Source organism: Equus asinus, chromosome 1 (genome assembly GCF_041296235.1).
Source record: "Equus asinus isolate D_3611 breed Donkey chromosome 1, EquAss-T2T_v2, whole genome shotgun sequence".
Taxonomy (NCBI): Eukaryota; Metazoa; Chordata; class Mammalia; order Perissodactyla; family Equidae; genus Equus; species Equus asinus.
Window position 1 is genome coordinate 186,789,701 of NC_091790.1, and position 17,442 is coordinate 186,807,142.

The 17,442-nt window shown below is 41.0% G+C and overlaps 1 protein-coding gene across 4 annotated transcripts in view; it reads right to left on the minus strand.

Annotated features, from left to right (window-relative positions):
* Positions 1–243: 243 nt before the first annotated feature.
* Positions 244–17,442, minus strand: part of CHCHD3 (coiled-coil-helix-coiled-coil-helix domain containing 3) — a 269,569-nt gene continuing 252,370 nt past the window's right edge. For 2 of the 4 annotated variants that reach the window (XM_014840846.3, XM_044747560.2), the window contains 2 exons: positions 14,389–14,524; positions 244–975 (listed from right to left, as the gene is read on the minus strand). In XM_014840846.3, coding sequence (XP_014696332.2) covers positions 952–975; positions 14,389–14,524 — 160 coding nt within the window. In that variant the 3' untranslated portion in view covers positions 244–951. Of the gene's footprint in view, positions 976–14,323; positions 14,525–17,442 lie in introns of all 4 variants that reach the window. The other 2 variants (XM_044747506.2, XM_044747464.2) reach the window with 1 other exon arrangement.

Consider the following 17,442-nt stretch of genomic DNA (forward strand, 5'->3'; position numbering starts at 1 on the left):
TGTCATCCCAAAGAAAGGAAGGTTCATGCAATTTGTCAAGATCTTAGTAAATCCTACCTACCTGAGAGGCAAGTTTTAAGTATCACCTGCCTGTGTGAGGCTCTGCAAAGTGTTCTGGAGCTTTTTAGAGGAACAGTACAGCACAAATGCAAATTAATAACAATATAAATCAACTCAATTCCCATAAGCATACCCATCTAACCCAGAGAAAGGAACACGCGAGGCCTCAGGCTACAACGCCAGTCTTTGTCAGAAAATATATTTATTATTGATAGTGACTGAAGTAAAGATGTCAGTATTCATGATGGAGAAGCGGTTGTATAAGCCAAGGCTGCCTTTATGTTGATAAAAAAAATGCCTTATTTCACTTGTAATCATAAACATTATTCCAGTAAAAGAGGTACATTTTCTCTCCTTTTTGTCTTCTTACTTACACGATCACCATAATAAGTTAAAAATGAAATAGCTCTTATATAGTCAAGGGAGAAAATAAAAAGAGAGAAACCCAACATGACACAGCCGAGACAACTCTGCCCAGCACTGCTGCCACGAATTGGAGGTTTTCTGTCCTCCCCTCTCTCCACTCCAATTACCTTGGCCCCCATCTCGGCCCCCAAGCTTTGTTGGAGTGAGTTCACCAAACGATGGAGCTTGATGAGAGGAGAAAGTTGCACAGCAAGTACAAAAGGTGGAGAGGGCTGCCTTTCTCTTTTCATCGTCATAAATGGGTTTACTAACACTGCAGCGTGCCCTTGATGGCTGATCCCTGATCTAGGCCTTGGCTTTTCAAATCGTCGCTGATCAAATGGTGATAGGCTTCTGTTGAATCTGCTCTCTGGTGCTTCTCTGTAATGGTCTTCTCTTTAAATGGATTACTTTCTTACTAGGAAAAAAAATGTTCCACCTCTGGAATTAACGTTGAAGGAGTTTTGCTTGTTCTACAAGTTGACTTTATCCTCCCTTCTCAAGCATGCTCTGCAAGAGAAATAGAAAATGTAAGTTTTACCACCAGAAGGTGGGGACCAAAAAAATGGCAATAATGTCTTAGTGCTATTTGTATTACTTTTCAAAGATCTACTTCTAAATCACGTAAAGCAAGGCATATGTTTCCTGGTCTGAACATAGTACTACCTTTAATGAACACCACTGCTTAATAACGTTTAATCTCCAAATGACCCCTCGCCCCACTATACCAGCCCTGAACCCTAAGGGTGGGCACAGCCTAGATTGTGGAGTTGAGGGGAGTGTGTGTGCCTTCTCGCTACCCCAGACATTTGGAAATGTGTGGCAACATTTCTAGTGGTCACAGGGACTGGGGGAAAGCTATTGCCAAGGCGGCAGGGGTGGGGTGGGGTGGAGTGGAGGTTAAACCCCAAAGGCTCTGGGAGGGAATATCTTAATTGAAGTCAAGATTCTCTCCCAGAAACCTCTGCTCACTCTAGGCAGAATGTCGATGCTCATGAGCTCATAATACAGAGTTACGAAGATAAGCGTCTATTCCCAAACTGCAGAAATGACCCCTACATTCTACTTAGTTATTTTTGTGGGTGGGGTAGGGAGTGGTAGACAGGAAAAATTCTTTTACTTTCCTTCCAGTTTTATTAGAAATAACTGATGTACATCCCTGTATAAGGTTTAAAGTGTACAGCATAATAGTCTGATTTACATAGACTGTGAAATGATTACCACGATAGGTTTAGTTAACATCTATCATCTCATATAGATACAGGAAGAAGAAAATAAAATAAAATTCTCCTTATGATAACAACTATTCGGGTCTACTCTCAACAACATATCATACAGCAGTGTTAACTGCAGTCATCGTGTTGTACATTACATTCCTAGTACTTATTTATCTCATAACTGGAAGTTTGTACCTTTTGATGATCTTCCTCCAACTCCCCTCCCCTATCCCCCGCCTCTGGTAACCACAAATCCAATTTCTTTTTCTACGAGTTTTTAAAACTTTTGTTTTTAGATTATACATATAAACAAAGATCATATAGTATTTGTCTTTCTCTGTCTGACTTATTTCACTTTGCATAATGCCGTCAAGGTCCATCCATGTTGTCGCAAATGGTAAGATTTCCTTTTTGTTTTTTTATGGCTGAATGATACTCCACTGTGTGTGTGTGTGTGTGTGTGTGTGTGTGTGTGTGTTTATCTCACAACTTCTTTATTCCTTCATTCACTGATGGACATTTAGGTTGTTTCCATGTCTTGGCTGTTGTAAATAATGCTGCTATGAACATGGCAGTGCAGATATTTTTTCGAGTCAGTGTTTTCATTTCCTTTGGGTATATTCCCAGAGTGGAATTGCTGGATCATATGGTAGTTCTATTTTTAATTTTCTGAGGATCCTCCATACTGTTTTCCGTAGTGGTTGTACCAATTTACAATTCCAACAGTGTACAAAAGGGCCCCCTTTTCTCCACATCCACGCCAGGATGTTAGTTCTTATCTTTTTAACGATGGCCATTCTAACAGGCGAGAGGTGGTATCTCACTGTGGTTTTAATTTGCAGTTCCCTAATGACTAGTGCTGATGAGCATCTTTTCGTGTTCCTGTTGGCCATTCATACGTCTTTTTTTGACAAATGTCTATTCAGGTCCTTTGCCCATTTTTTAGTTGGATTTTTTTTTGCTATTGAGTTGTATAAGTTCTTTATATATTTTGAATATTAACCCCTTATCAGATATATGGTGTGCAAATATATTTTTACCATTCTGTAGCTTGTCTTTTTTCGTTGAGCAGAAGCTTTTTAGTTTTATGTTGTCCCACTTGTTTATTTTTTATTTTGTTGTTTGTGTTTTAGGTGTGATTTTCAAAAAATCTCTCCAAGACCCATGTCAAAGAGCTTTTTTCCTACGTTTTCTTCTAGGAGTTTCACGTCTTACATTTAAGTCTTTAATCCATTTCGAGTTAATTTTTGTGAGTGGTGTAAGATAGGGGTCTAGTTTCATTCTTTTACATGTGAATATCTAGTTGTCCCAACACCATTTAGTGAAGATGCTGTCTCTTCTCCATTGAGTATTCTTGGCTCACTTTTTCAAATATTAGTTGACTGTTTTATGCTTGGGTTAAACTTCTGGGCTCTCCAATCTGTTCCACTGGTCTATTTTTGTTTTTTTATGACAGTACCATACTGTTTTAATGACTACAGCTTTATAGCATAGCTTGAAATCAGGAAGTGTGATACCTCCTGCTTTGTTCCTCTTTTGCAGAATTTCGTGGGCTACTCAAGGTCTTTTGTGGTTCTATAAATTTTGGGAGTACTTTTCCTACTTCTATAAAAAAATGCCATTGGAATCTTGATAAGGAGTGCATTGAATCTATCTATAAATAGCTTTTGGTAGTACTGACATTTTAACAATATTAATTCTTCCAATCCATGAATGCAGGATACCCTTTCATTTATTTGTGTCTTCTTCAATCTCTTTCATCAATGTCCTGTAGTTTTCAGAGTAGAGATCTTTTATCTCCTTGGCCAAATTTATTCCTAAGCACTTTATTGTTTTTGGTGCGATTGTAAATGGGATTGATCTCTTTTTCAGAAAATTTGTTGTTAGTATATAGAAAGGCCACTGATTTTTGTATATTAATTTTGTATCCTGCAACTTTACTGAATTCATGGATTAGTTCTAACAGTTCTTTGGTTGAGTCTTTAGGATTTTCTATCTACAAAATCCTAGACAGGAAGAATTCTGAACTATCAGACTAAAACTCTACAGCTGGGGCAGGGTAGTATACTGTCTCCTTTCTTAGGAGTCTTTTTTTTTTTTTTTTGAGGAAGATTAGCCCTGAGCTAACATCCGCTGCAATCCTCCTCTTTTTGCTGAGGAAGACTGGCCCTGAGCTAACATCCGTGCCCATCTTCCTCTACTTTATACACGTGGGACACCTGTCACAGTATGGTTTGATAAGCAGTGCATAGGTCCACAACCAGGATCTGAACACGCGAACCCCAGGCTGCCAAAACAGAATGTGCGAACTTAACTGCTGCGCCACCGGTCCAGCCCCATTAGGGATCTTTAAGAAGACAAAAGCAATCCTCTTCCCTTTAGTTTTGAAATTACTCAGGAAGAGGAGGCCAGGTCAGGCCTAAAATTGCCTCTACTCTGCTCACGCCTTCTTCCCTCCATCCCTCATCCTTCCAGCCACTTAATCACCCAGCTCTTAACTGAGCTCCCACTGGGTACTCACTACACTGAGTTAGGTTCTTTGGGGAAACCAATACACACGCGCATGGAAAATTAAGGCATAATACAGAGTAATTTGCTATTTAAAAAATATATTTGCTAAATATATGCTAAAAATTTATTTTATTGAATAAGTAATACAAACACACAATATAAAATTCAAGAACAGAAAGATAGACAGGAAAAAGTCCTTTTTTCCTTCCTCCTGTTTCCCACCTTCTTGTGTACTTTTCTAGGGAATAGCACAAAAGAGGAGTGGTTCTGTATAGTTCAGAACAGGATAACTCTCTGCAGCTGGAGTGACCAGAGGAGGCTCCTCAGATGATCTTTCATTATGGAGAGAATACACACAGAAGGACTGAGGGTAGGTTTGGGGAGGGGCAAGGGTGGGAAGCAGTGGCAAAGATTCAGAGGGTGGAATAAGCCCAGTATGTATGGAGGATGGAGGAGACAGCCCTACCTAGAGGAAAGGGTGGGCACTCAGGATGTACCAAAGAAAAGAGGGTAAAAAGGGCCCAGAGTGAATGCCAGGCTGAGATACTTCCTATTGGCCAATGAAAAAACCTGGGAATCCAACACGTCTTTCAATAGGAGAATGTCATTTAGGAAGGTTACCCTGACATCCTTATATAATGGACCCAAGAGAGGAGAGTCTGGAGGCAGGAAGACCAGGGAGTGGGTGGACTAGAAACCAAGCAAGGGCGGGAACGAGAAATAGACAGAGCCATAAAAAGATACAGGAAGAAAAAGAGTGATGGTGAGACCTAAGGGATGGTGGATCCTTAGTGACAGGGAGAATGACAGTGTCGCCAAAAGAACCAGGTAAGTCAGTGGGAGGAGCCAGCTTGGGAATGAGGAGGATGACTTAAATTCTGGATCTGTGACTCTGGGATGATGGTGAGACGTCCTAGATGGAAATGTCTAGAAGGAAGTTGCAGGCTTGGGAAGAGAGATAAAGGGTCTTTAGAGATAAAGATTTAAGGTCAAAAATGAAGAAAAAGGATTGAAATAAAGGGGCAGAACAGAAATAGTGGAAGGACATACAAGTGTGTTGGGTCACAGAAGCACAAAATGGATAGATTATCCTAAAGAATCAGTGATTATAGGTTTCTAAGAATTCTACACCCATGAGGTACAAAAGAAGAATAGATATAAAAGCAGGCAAACTAGTTGGGAAAGAACATACACAGAAATGCTCAGAAAAGACAATGATTCAGTCAAGGAGGAAGTAAATCAGAAAGCTAGATGTATCTAGAGAAAACAGGAAAGATAAGTGGAAGACTTGGCAGCAGAGTTGTCTTGTAGAACCAATACTGGAATAGAATCTTTTCTTTTTTTTTTGGTGAGGAAGATTAGCCCTGAGCTAACTACTGCCAATCCTCCTCTTTTTGCTGAGGAAGACTGGCCCTGAGCTAACATCCATGCCCATCTTCCTCTACTTTATACGTGGGACGCCTACCACAGCATGGCTTTTTGTCAAGCAGTGCCATGTCCGCACCTGGGATCCAAATCAGTGAACCCCGGGCCACCGACAAGCGGAATGTGCGCACTTAACCACTGCACCACCAGGCCGGCCCCTAGAGTCTTCTCTTAAACCCATCATTCATATGAGCTCTGTATTTGTTGGAAAAATTAAAAATTGAGTACCTACGATGCAGAAACAGACCAGGCAACATCACAATGTCATTCATCCTCACACCACTGTGACTGATCTGTATAAACGTCTCTCCAACCCCATGGACGGGAAGCTCTATAAATTCCAGATATTTAGACAACCTCACCACAACATTATTTATTAGTACAAAACTGAAGTCAGTATAAAGTAGATCTATACTGAGCCCACCTAAGGGCATTTAGTTACGAAAGAAAATGACCACTTTACGAGCAATGCCATTTTGCAGGTTATACACTCACTAGTTTCCTCAACATATCAATGGGAACTTTAAGCTGTTATCTGCCTGGTCAAGACTACCTGGCTGTGCCTCACTCTACCGTTTGGGCCCTATGGCTATAGCGATAGCCATGTGACAATGTGTACCTCTTTTCAAATAATCTGCAGCAACCACAACATAATGAAAGCAATACTTAGTGTTTTCCAAGAGTCTAGGGAGTCTTTTTACTATTCTTCTCCCTGCAACCTCAACCAAATACAGAAGGGTAATTTTTCAGCCAGATCATGTAATGCTGAGAATGTCAGACTCTCTTTAGGAGAGACAAGCTGGGCCCTGGCTGGTTAGAAGCTCAGCAGGCCAGTCTGACATAAAGACACTAAAAGAAGACTTTTGAAAAAATATAAAACACGGAGAAGTAACCACATTCACAAAACACCCTGCTACATGTTTTATAATTCTAATCCCCAAAGATAGCACAGTGGTTCAGCTGATTCATCGGTGACTCTTTCAAGACACAAGGGACAAGCTGGTGTCTTCCAGGACTGGTCTATACACACATTGTCAAACTGCACTCAGTTGCCACCCAAGGGTGGCAGAGGTGGTACAAAACTGCCTCGCTCTGTCAGAGACATTAACAAATACAATGTCAAGTCAAATTTAAAAAAAATAAGTTAATTGGTAAAACATTCTATGTTATTACTATATCAAACCATGCAACAAAACCTGCTCACATCCAGACCTAAGGGCCTTCGGCTGGAGGGATCCTGAGGCTTGGTAGGGTCTATGTCATTTAGCGTCCATCTTATAGGTTCTCCTACCATTTCTGCATTGGTTCTGAAAGTAGCTGCTGTTGGGCTGAATTTTAACACTGCATAAATTTAACACTGCATAAATTAACATAGGAAATCCCCCAAAGAATCAGGGAGAAGATTTGCAAGTTATAAAAAATTGCTTCCTTCATTTAAGGAACTGCTAATAGTTAATCTTAACGTGGAGAAAGAAATTCCCTGCATTTGTTCATCATTCATGTATTTGGGCCTGCAGAAACTCCTTTTATAAACAGCTGGGTGAATTTTATCTAAAGGAGAGAATGGTTCAGACATCGACACTGCTCTTTTCCCAATTCTCTTTCTGATTCCGGCCGCTCCAGAAGGAACAACTGGCAGCTCACACGGTCAGACAAAGCAGTACCTCTGGAGACCAGAGAGTGTGTGTCATTTCCACTTATTAAAACGATCTGAACTGTTTTCCTCCAATATTTTTGTTACATAGTAACCTTGTCAACTGATTTTTGAATTATAGTTTTCTTGGAGGGGTTGACTATCACAGCAGTGTGTCAGCTACTGGCTGTCTCAATATATTTAAGAGAAATTATGGAAACCGTGGATTGCTAAATAATCATGAAGAGAATAAAAACAGTTTTACTTTTCTAAAAAGATACCACTCAGAGTGCTGGTCTCTGACTAAGCTTACCCAGCATCTCACCAAGGTTTCAAAAGACCTAATGAAGCTGGGGATGGAAGGAGGAAGGTGTACAGAGGCAATGTTTATGGGGGAAAACTAAAATGGGAACGAGTCCTGGGTGTACCTGAGTTTTTAAGGAGGGACAGGAAAAGTGGGGAGTGAAAGAGAATGGAGCTATGAGGGGGAATAGGGAGTGGTAAAAACAGAATGAGAAGACGGTGAGATAGAAGCAAAAGTAATCAATTAACTCAATATATGAGCAGCACAAAACGAGCTTTGCCTGTGTTCCGAGTACCACTCCTGACCACCTGAAAACCTGATTAGCTAACTCATTTTGTTTTCAATATCTGTCTATTCCCCCCAGCAAGTGCTGTTCTTTATTGTTCCTATTTTGGAGGAAACACAAGTTAACTTTTTTTAATGCCTGGATCTTGTTTCAAATCTTTTATGACAAATGCTCTGTGTAATATTCACATTAAGTTATAAGTAATTAACTGTTTATACAACTTGCTGCAATAACAGACAAAACACTAACATATTACAGTTCTGACTCTTGAAGGATAAGTACTAGAAAAGAAATACCCACTAAGAAAAATGAATGTCGGGGGCCGGCCCAGCAGGGTAGTAGTTAAATTTGCACGCTCTGCTTTGGTGGCCCGGAGTTTGCGGATTCAGATCCTAGGCGCAGATCTACACACCACAGCATGGTGGTGTCCCACATACAAAATAGAGGAAGACTGGTACGGATGTTAGCTCAGGGATAATCTTCCTCAAGCAAAAAGAGGAAGATTGGCAACATATGTTAGCTCAGGGCCAATCTTTGTCACCAAAAAAGAAAATAAAAATGAAAGTCTATTACCATGGTAATATTTCTTCTATTAAACCTAGATTAAAGAAAAGAAAATGTCATAAAGCAACTATTACTCTCAGAAAGTGGGTTAGAAAAGGATTCCCAACATGGAAGAGGCTGGGGTAACAAATTTAAAGGGCCACCCCAGCAATGGATGGGAAATCTATTATGGAACACACATGTGTCATCCTGAGGATGAGTGGCCCAGCTGGGTGATTAACAAATGTCATTAGGTGATGACGATAAAGAAGCTTTCAAATAGAATAAAAACATGCTCCCATAGGTTTTCCCAGAAAGTTAACCTTCTTGATTTATTTTTGTGCTCCCTGAAAGTGGGCGTCCATGTACATCAGAAGCAACTATGTAAGGAGAGGGCCCCTGACGTGGGTCAGGGGACGGGAGCAGGGTGACGGGAGCAGCAGAGCCAAAGGAGAGTCTAGTCACAATTGTGAGCTGACCAGGAGACCCTGTTACTTTGGCTGGGTGCCTCTTTCCTCCTTCCCATCCACGAAAACCAGGTGTGGCCCCTCAGTCAGGAGCACCTACAGCTTCAATGGGGGCAAGAGGAGGGAGGAGAGAACTGTTTTAGGGATTCTCGCCCTCTGTCCAAGACATCTTCCAATTGGTTCCTGAGGCTGGACTGGGAACTAGCTCCTAAGGTTAGTCTGATTAGACCTCTGCCAGATGGCTCAGACCTGGGAGGCAGTGATAGGTAGCGGCAGCTCCTCATCTTGTGAAACAGGAAAACAAAGACCCAGCAGGACCTCCCAAAGGTTGAAGGCCTCAAAGGCAGTCCAGGCCAATGGGCTCCAGAGCTATGGTTCTCAAACTCTGTGCACAGAGTTACCTGTGGAATGTGTGGAAAGTTCAGATGCCCAGGTCCCTCCTCAGACCTTCTGAATCAGAATCTCCAGGGATGGGGCCAGGCATGTGTGTTTTAAAATAAACTCCCCAAGTGCTTCTGATGCTTACACGCATCTGAGATTTGACTCCACAGGGAAGAGTGCACTGGGTGTGGCATCAGGAGCAGGCTATTGCGATCTGGACTCCACCCACCTACAGATCAGTGAAACTCTCTGGGTGCTGATTTTTCCATGGGAAAAGATGCTATTAGGTAACGTGATTTCTAAGCTCTTTCTAGCTCCAACAGCCTATGTGTCTATTAAATCATTTGCAGGTAATTTATAGTTCATCTAAAAACAATGATAAAATACAGCTTGCTCTGGCACTAGGTTCTGCTTTCAAGAATTTTGATAGCTACTACTATGTTTTCAAATATTTGAGCTCTGGTCTAACACAAATCCAAGTCAGAGGGGAGATAAAATACACTGTTCTTAAGAAGGCTGACAAATTCTGCCCTGGTAAATTCCTCCAGATGCACTGATCTTAAGGTTTTCTATTTAAGAGGTTAGCTATAGACTTGGAGGTATCATTCACATTTTCAAAATGAAGACCAGGGTGCAGCAGCCTTGGGATGGAGGAGCTTCATGCTTGGATTTAGCCTCACTTATCCGAGTCTTGACCCCATGCTCCCCACTACAACCAGGTCAGTTTTTGGTCTCCTCAAAGACACCAGCAAAGAAGCATATAGGCCTGAGTGAGGGCTGCTTTACTTATAAGATGACTTCATTTTGGTCTTTCCTTCAGCCGAGCTGTTTGCTTGACTTGTTGTTGATTTAAACCTCTGCTTTGGTTTATCAACTCCTGACTGGCCTCCATAATCTGACTCCAGGCTTCATGCTGACCTCTGTCCTTTGGGCATCTCCTGGGTCTGGCCTTTGCTTCTCAAGGAAAGTCCTGGTCTTTCCTTGGCTCTTCTGATCTGGTTTGCTGCTCCGTCTCCACAGTCCCTCACCACCCATGGTCTCTGGTGCCTAGAGTGAAAGTCATCACAGTACAAAGGGGCCTAGGGCTGGCTAGAGGTAGACAGCCCACATTTTCTAATGCAGTTCATTAGCTGGCAGGCTACACACTGCCAAGCAGCATTCAGATAGCCATTTTTCACGTCACTGACTTTGGAGAAACAGTGAAACTGTTTTTACCCTCTCTCAGTTCATTCTGCCACCTTGGCTTCCTCAGAGCTGTCAGGAGTACAGGCTTCAAGGAAAGGGTACATAGCTGTGGGAGGCCAGGCAATATGCAGACCAGTCAGAAGGGCTTGGGGATTGAAAGCTTAAGGCTGACAGCAAAATCTAAGAGGCAGAGGCACAAATGCTGGAGGTCCCCAAAGCAGGGGTGCTGCCTGCACTAAACAGCCCATATCTCTTAATCTGAATGTGCTCACAACATGTGTGCTTGTGCACACCTCTTGCTCTCATAAATGGATGTGGAATCAGTCCTAGAGTAAAGGAGCTGGAAGGCCTTGGTGGATCACTTAGTTCAAACCCTTTATCTACTAAAGAAGAAACTGAAGCCCAGGTCACCAGGACTAGATTGGAATGTTAGCTACAGCATTTCCCATAAACCCCACCCTCCAGTGAACACAGAATGTTCCCCAAGAGTCCATCCAGCTTCTGTACCTTTCTGTCAATAGCAGCAGGGCTGGGAAAAGAGTTGGAATGCTTAGAATTGCTGCCCCCTGAGCAGCTGGATTCTGCAGATAAATTGAGGGGCAGTGGGGTGTCCCAGGGAACAAAGGCAATGCAGACCTGAGAGGAAGCCCTTTCTACACACTCCCCATTCATAAACAGAACTTGGGCACATTTCAGTCCTCTAGTGGGCAAATGCTATTAGCTTCCCATTTCCCCTCCTTTCCATGGTCTCCTGTAAGGTAGGTGAGGCAAGACTGAACGGGAATCAGATTTTAATGGTAAAAACAGGTAGTTCAATCTTGGGAGTTCATAGAAAGCTATGAAGCTAAGCAGATACAAGAAATAAAAGACATAGAAGTCTATCAATTGATGTCTTCTTACATTTTTAAATGCTGTATCTCATATAGCTAGCCAGTAGCTTTTAAGTCTTAGAAATAATAATTATAGCAATTTAATATCTCTTTACTCTTACGAAGAACACATAACTTAATATACTGGAAGTAACAGTCTAAATGCCTCATGTCAACCCATGAGGAATTGTTTAAGAATAGCTGAAGAAAGACTGATGTGAATAAGTGGGTGGATAATGAAGAAAAAGTAAGGCTAAGGAACATCTGGAAATTTTCCTATCGGTAAAATCTATTAGTCTACAGAACTGCCCCAAGGGAACCAGTGAAAGCCCAATCTTATGAGACATTTAAAAGTGGATGGATTTGGCTCCTGGAATTATTCCAGGGGGAAAACTCTCCCACTATGCCGGAAATGGACAACACGATCTAACGGGTTGTTGTGTTTAGTATTTTCCATGTTAGCACGTCCAGCTTGTTCTTCGGATTTAACAAGGAAACAAGAAGGGGAGTGGACTGGTCAGGAACTGCTACAATCGACGATCAGGACCACGTATATGCTGAAGTGTCTTCTACAACAGGCAGAGCTGAGGTCACAAGGTTAGACTGACTTCACGAGGAGAAAAATGAAAACGTGGTATTTGAGGAAAAGTGACTACTCATGAAATACCAATACAAACCCCTGGTGGCCACTCTGGCATGGTCTTAAAATGGGGCAGTGCTGCCCTACACCTCTGCTCACGACCTTCATCATCTCACTCTCCCACGGTATCTGCAGTCTCCATTGCTACTTAATGTGATCTTCAAATTTTCTCCCTTCACTTCACGATCATCATTCACGTTTTCCCTCACAGCTTTATTGCTGTCTTAGTGGATAATGGATGTCCCTTCACACAGCCAACTCAAAAACCAAACACTACTTATTTTTAAATTTTTTGTTTTTACGGCAAGGTATATCTTGGTCTAGCTGTTAAATTTACCATCACGACTTCCCTGGGTTTCAACTCTCTCAACTGCAAAATGGTGAAAATAAAACCTCTCTATTTACATCTCAGGTTGTCATAAAAAACAAGTAAGAGAATGGATGTGAAATCACTTTGAAATCTAAAGTACTATAGAAATAACAAGGTATTGTTTCTTGGCCCTTGCCCATTTCAATGTTGCCTATCTTACGATAAAAAGGTTTTGTGGACATAAATCTTTTTAACATTACCCGGTATTATACAGTCCTAATACTTGAATATAAGAGTCATCAAACAGGCACCTGAAACATACTCACTGAAAATACTAATAAATTATATTGCAGATTGGGTGGGAGGGAAAAGAGGGTGTCTTTTGGAATCATTGGTAATAATTTGATGCTTTTGGCTGATCTGTTTAGTTGGTTTCAACATGAAATAATACAACTGAGGAAAGAAAGAAAAATAGAAGATTTACTGAATACTTTATATAAATGTAATCTCCTTGCAACAACAGTGGAGATACCATTACCCCAATTCACAGATGAGAAAAATCAAGGCCCAGGTCAGAACGAGAACAAGCAGGGCTTGGATACAAACTCAGATCTACCCAATTTGAACTCTTGCACCCTGTGGCATATTTGATTTTGTCACAAGTTAACTTTGTTTTATTCTATAAGCATATGCCATTGATCTCATGTGGTCTGTGTAGATGACACAACACAACCTAGACAGGCAGGAGAGAGTCAATACTCTAGACACCCTTGCAGTGGCTACTGCAGTGATGTTACAAACCACACTGTGGAAATAGGCACCGGTGTGAGATCCCAGTGTCACAGCCATTCTTTGCACTGACTACCACCCCCACCTCAATACAGCACTAACATCAAATTAGGAAAATCCAAGAGCCCAACTTATAGGTCTGAAGTGCTTCAGTTAGTACTAATATTGAAGGTTGGGGCTTGTTAAGAACATAGCAGAAGCTCTTTTTGACAAATAGAATGTACTAACTTAACATTAGCAACACTACTTCCACCTAAGACCTTTGAAAAAGAATCCCTGGTATGCTACTCAGAGTTAAACAAGTGCTGCGACAAGCCAGAAACAGAAAAGAGCCTCAAGCCATGGGGCTTTTAAAGATAACATAGGCTTTCAATAAATCTTGATTGTATTTTTCTACTAGTGTTGCTGTTATTTTCCAGCTATCCAGACAACGCCAACCCTCCCATCAGATATTTACAGAGTGTTGGAAACTTACACTAAGTGGTATTATTATTAACTACCGCAAATTAGACTGCAGAAAGGCATGCTGTGTAACTCAAAGGCTAGATTTAGCTGGGTTAGAAGGTCAACTCTAGGGAGCTTGTCAGCAGAAAGAACTAAGGTTTCCGACAATTTCCGTCTCTCAGAACAACCTACATCCAACTGTTAAGTCAGTTAAATGATAGGCAATTATGTGACCTGCCAGCTTCAGGGTTTATCATTAGCTTTCTAAAGCATATAAATTAGAGAAAATACATGTCCTATGAACATCATATTATTCTGATATAAAGGATTAAGAAAAGAATACGGCTATGGTATACACAAGTGATGGAAACTGTTTCCTAAATCCTATCTCTGGCTTCTTTTTCACTGCCCAACTGAGCGGACTCTGCCAACCGGTGGACGATTGAACAGTGCTCAAATGGTGGATTTTTGTTTGTCTTTTGTTCTTCTAAACCAGGCTCTCTGCATGACTACTTGCAGCTTATGGACCCGAAGCTGCTGGTCCTTTAACCTGTGTCCTTCCTCCCTGCTGGCTTTGAGTGTTGGCCCAGAAATATGGGGCGATGACCTTGAGGACACAATTATTACAGAATAGAGGACAAAAGTTCAGAGCAACTGGAAAAAGTATTATTTTAGTAAGAATCTTTTTTTTCCCGGCAACTAAATGAGTTGGATAAGGAGAATATGGGCTCTTCCCATAACCACCTGGATGGAAGGTGATTATGACCCAACCGACTCATTACAGCAATCCTTGATGATGATGACTAGCTTGGTTTGTAAAATTCTTTCACACACATTAGCCCCTAAGTCCTTACCACTGCCCCATGACGTTGGACTTTCCATTCTTCTGGCGCCCCAGCAGCTTGGCTTGCACACCCACCTGTTTGGCCTGATTGACGCAGCGCATGTACTGGGTGGCCAGAGCAGAGCAGCTGAGAGTCTGCTGGGTGTTCTGGCGGTAACACTGGAGAATTTGGGCCTGCAGATCAGCACAGACTGGATGAAACTCATACCGCCTGAAAACAAAAACAGAGACCACTGAGACAAATGGTTCAATCAGAATAAATATCAAGGCTAAAGAAGATATAAGACATTAAATAAGATGTAAATGTTGCAAATGTAGAGAAAAGTTTAAGGAAAGTAATTTTCTTCAACCTTTAAAGAAAGATATCACACAAGGTAAACGATTTCTATGAAATTAGTTCCATTAGTTCATACCACCACAAGCCTCTCTGGACACTGTATCTAACGTTCCTGCCTAAATTCAAACCTAAACCCTGTGAACAGGGCCAACACTCTTCAGCCCAGCCAGCGGCGTCAGAAACCTGAGAGCCCTAACTTCTCTCTTCCATTCCCACATCCAGCTGGTCACAAAGTTCGAGTTCCTGCAGTCTGGTCCTCTTTCTCCACACTCATGTTGTTATATTAATATCTAATCATTTATATCCGGGATTCAAGCAATGACCTCCAAACTGGTCTCTCTGTCTCTTAGCGCCCACCCTCTATTCCTACCTTCCAGAAGGTTCTTTCTAATACATAAATCTGAGACAGTATCTCTCTCTATTGCTTTCTCAATAAAGTACAACAAGGTCTATAGGCAGGTCCTTCTCACAAATTCTTGCCTCTTTTTTTTATGCTTTGGTGAGGAAGACCGACCCTGAGCTAACATCTGTTACCAACCTTCCTCTATCTTGTATGTGTGATGCCACCACAGCATGGCTTGATGAGCAGTGTGGAGGTCCGTGCCTGGGATCCTAACCCATGAATCCCAGGCCACTGAAGCAGAGTGTGCTAATTAACCACTATGCCACTCGTCTGGCCCCAAATTCCTGCCTACTCTTTAGTCTTAATTCCTCATGCTGCACAATGCTGTGACCTGACCAAATCACTTTCAGAGTTTGGTTCTTACATGTCCCCTTCATGTCTTTGCTCATGCTGCTCTTGATTTTGGAAATGCTCTGTACCCAAACTCCCACCCATTTCTATATCTCTGGAAAATATCTACTCATCTTTCAATTCTTGAGCTAAGCATAGAAGTGTAACCTTCTCTATACAGCTTTCACTAGCTTTCCCCATCAAGGTAGGGTCTATCATTCCCTTTATGGTGACCCCCTGATCTTGTATTAACTTCTTTCACCATGTACTGAGCATGGACTACACTAGAATCTAGTGCAACTTACTAGTCTGCATTTACTAGAATGCAAATTCCAAGAAGTAAGGACTGTCTTATTTTCTTTGTGACCTCAGCTATTGGTATGAACACCTCTTATAGAAGTCATGCAATAAATTGTTGAGAATACAAATGGGTGGAGACAAAAATTTTTTTAATTCCCTGTGCTAAAACATTACTAACTATATTTACAAATCTCAGATTTTATTTAGATTTGCTTTCATTGAATATGCAGTACCAAACAAATGCTTCCAAAAAGCTTATAATATACCCTTGGAAATGATAACAAAATAAACCAAATGAATTATACAAACAAAAACGAAATATTCTTGTTAAGAGGGTAGAGGAACTTGGATTATAAGGCTAAACACACACAGAGGAAATACATATTATCACTTTTAATCTAGGAATTCGTATATTTTTTCAAATTAGTTTTGCTTAATGCAAAAGGCTTCCAGTCTTTCATTTCAGTTCTTTTTTTGAAATTTAAATTTTGTTATTTCCATAGTAATCTTGAAATAGCATTATTTTAAATTTAATGGGTTCTAAAAAACCCCTAGAGAACACAGGAGGAATATTTCTCATCAATAAGGAAACCCCTGGGTGACGATTTGTCTCCTTATTACTTTTATCCAACACACTAAGCTAATATATATTTTGCTAGAATAGAAAACTGAAATGCAAACAATGTTACTGGTCCCTGAGAGAATTTACTTCCTACTACCCTCTAAAGAAAGCAGACATACAGGGAAAAAATAATCCCACAAATTTTACATAACATCGCTTTTCCTTTTTCATTCATTACCTTACTGCTTTGCCAAAACCTAAGAACAGAATTTAAATCCGATCCTAGGAGTTTCAATTCTCTTTAAGATTTCGAAGTTCAGATGTCTGTGAATTCTTCTGGACATGGATTTCCCTAATCCCCTACTATGAACATCACGATCTAAAAGGAGTCAGCTGTGCTTTGAAAAGTAGAAGCACAGACACCAATGACTGATTATAGCAAGATACATATCTGGATAAATACTGAATAAAATATGATTAAGCATCAAGCCAGCTGCACCTAGCAAATATATGACCAATGCATATAACAGTTCACGGGAAAGCAGGGCTGCAGTCTATCCTAGTGTTGAGGACCATCATCCCTCCAATATATCTTCGATTCAAAAGCAGGGGGAAGGGGAACAGGGAGAGAGGAGAGGAACAATCCCAGCCAGATATGTGGCCCTTCCCCATTAACATGCACGAAAAGAGTTCCTTCCACATACTGCACACATCATAAGAAGATGGTGTATATTTTTAAAATTTTAGAAAGACTATTCACAATGGGATTCATTCATCTAATACTATGGACTCCTTAGAAAGAGGTCATTTAAGTTGTATATAAGCATTTACCCTGAGTTGAGCTATTAGTCATGCAAGTTAAAGTGCATAAGTTATTTATGATTTGAAATGTGTCAAAATATACTTTTATCACCACAAATCAATACTACTCACTTCCAGGGCCCTTGATTTCCTGTCTGGTAGTCTGTTCTGTGTGTGTGTGTGTGTGTGTGTGTGTACATGCATGCAGACATCTTCTGAAATGCTTTTTGTATACACTTCGACCTGTATTGATGATTAGATGGTAGAAAGGGGGAAAGAGGAGTAGAAATCAACATAATTGTCTCCCAGTTCCTGAAGTAGATTCTGGTACATTTTGCTTGGATTAATCTGTACGGGCAAAGCTCTGCCTCTGTATTGATCTAAATGCTTGTTATG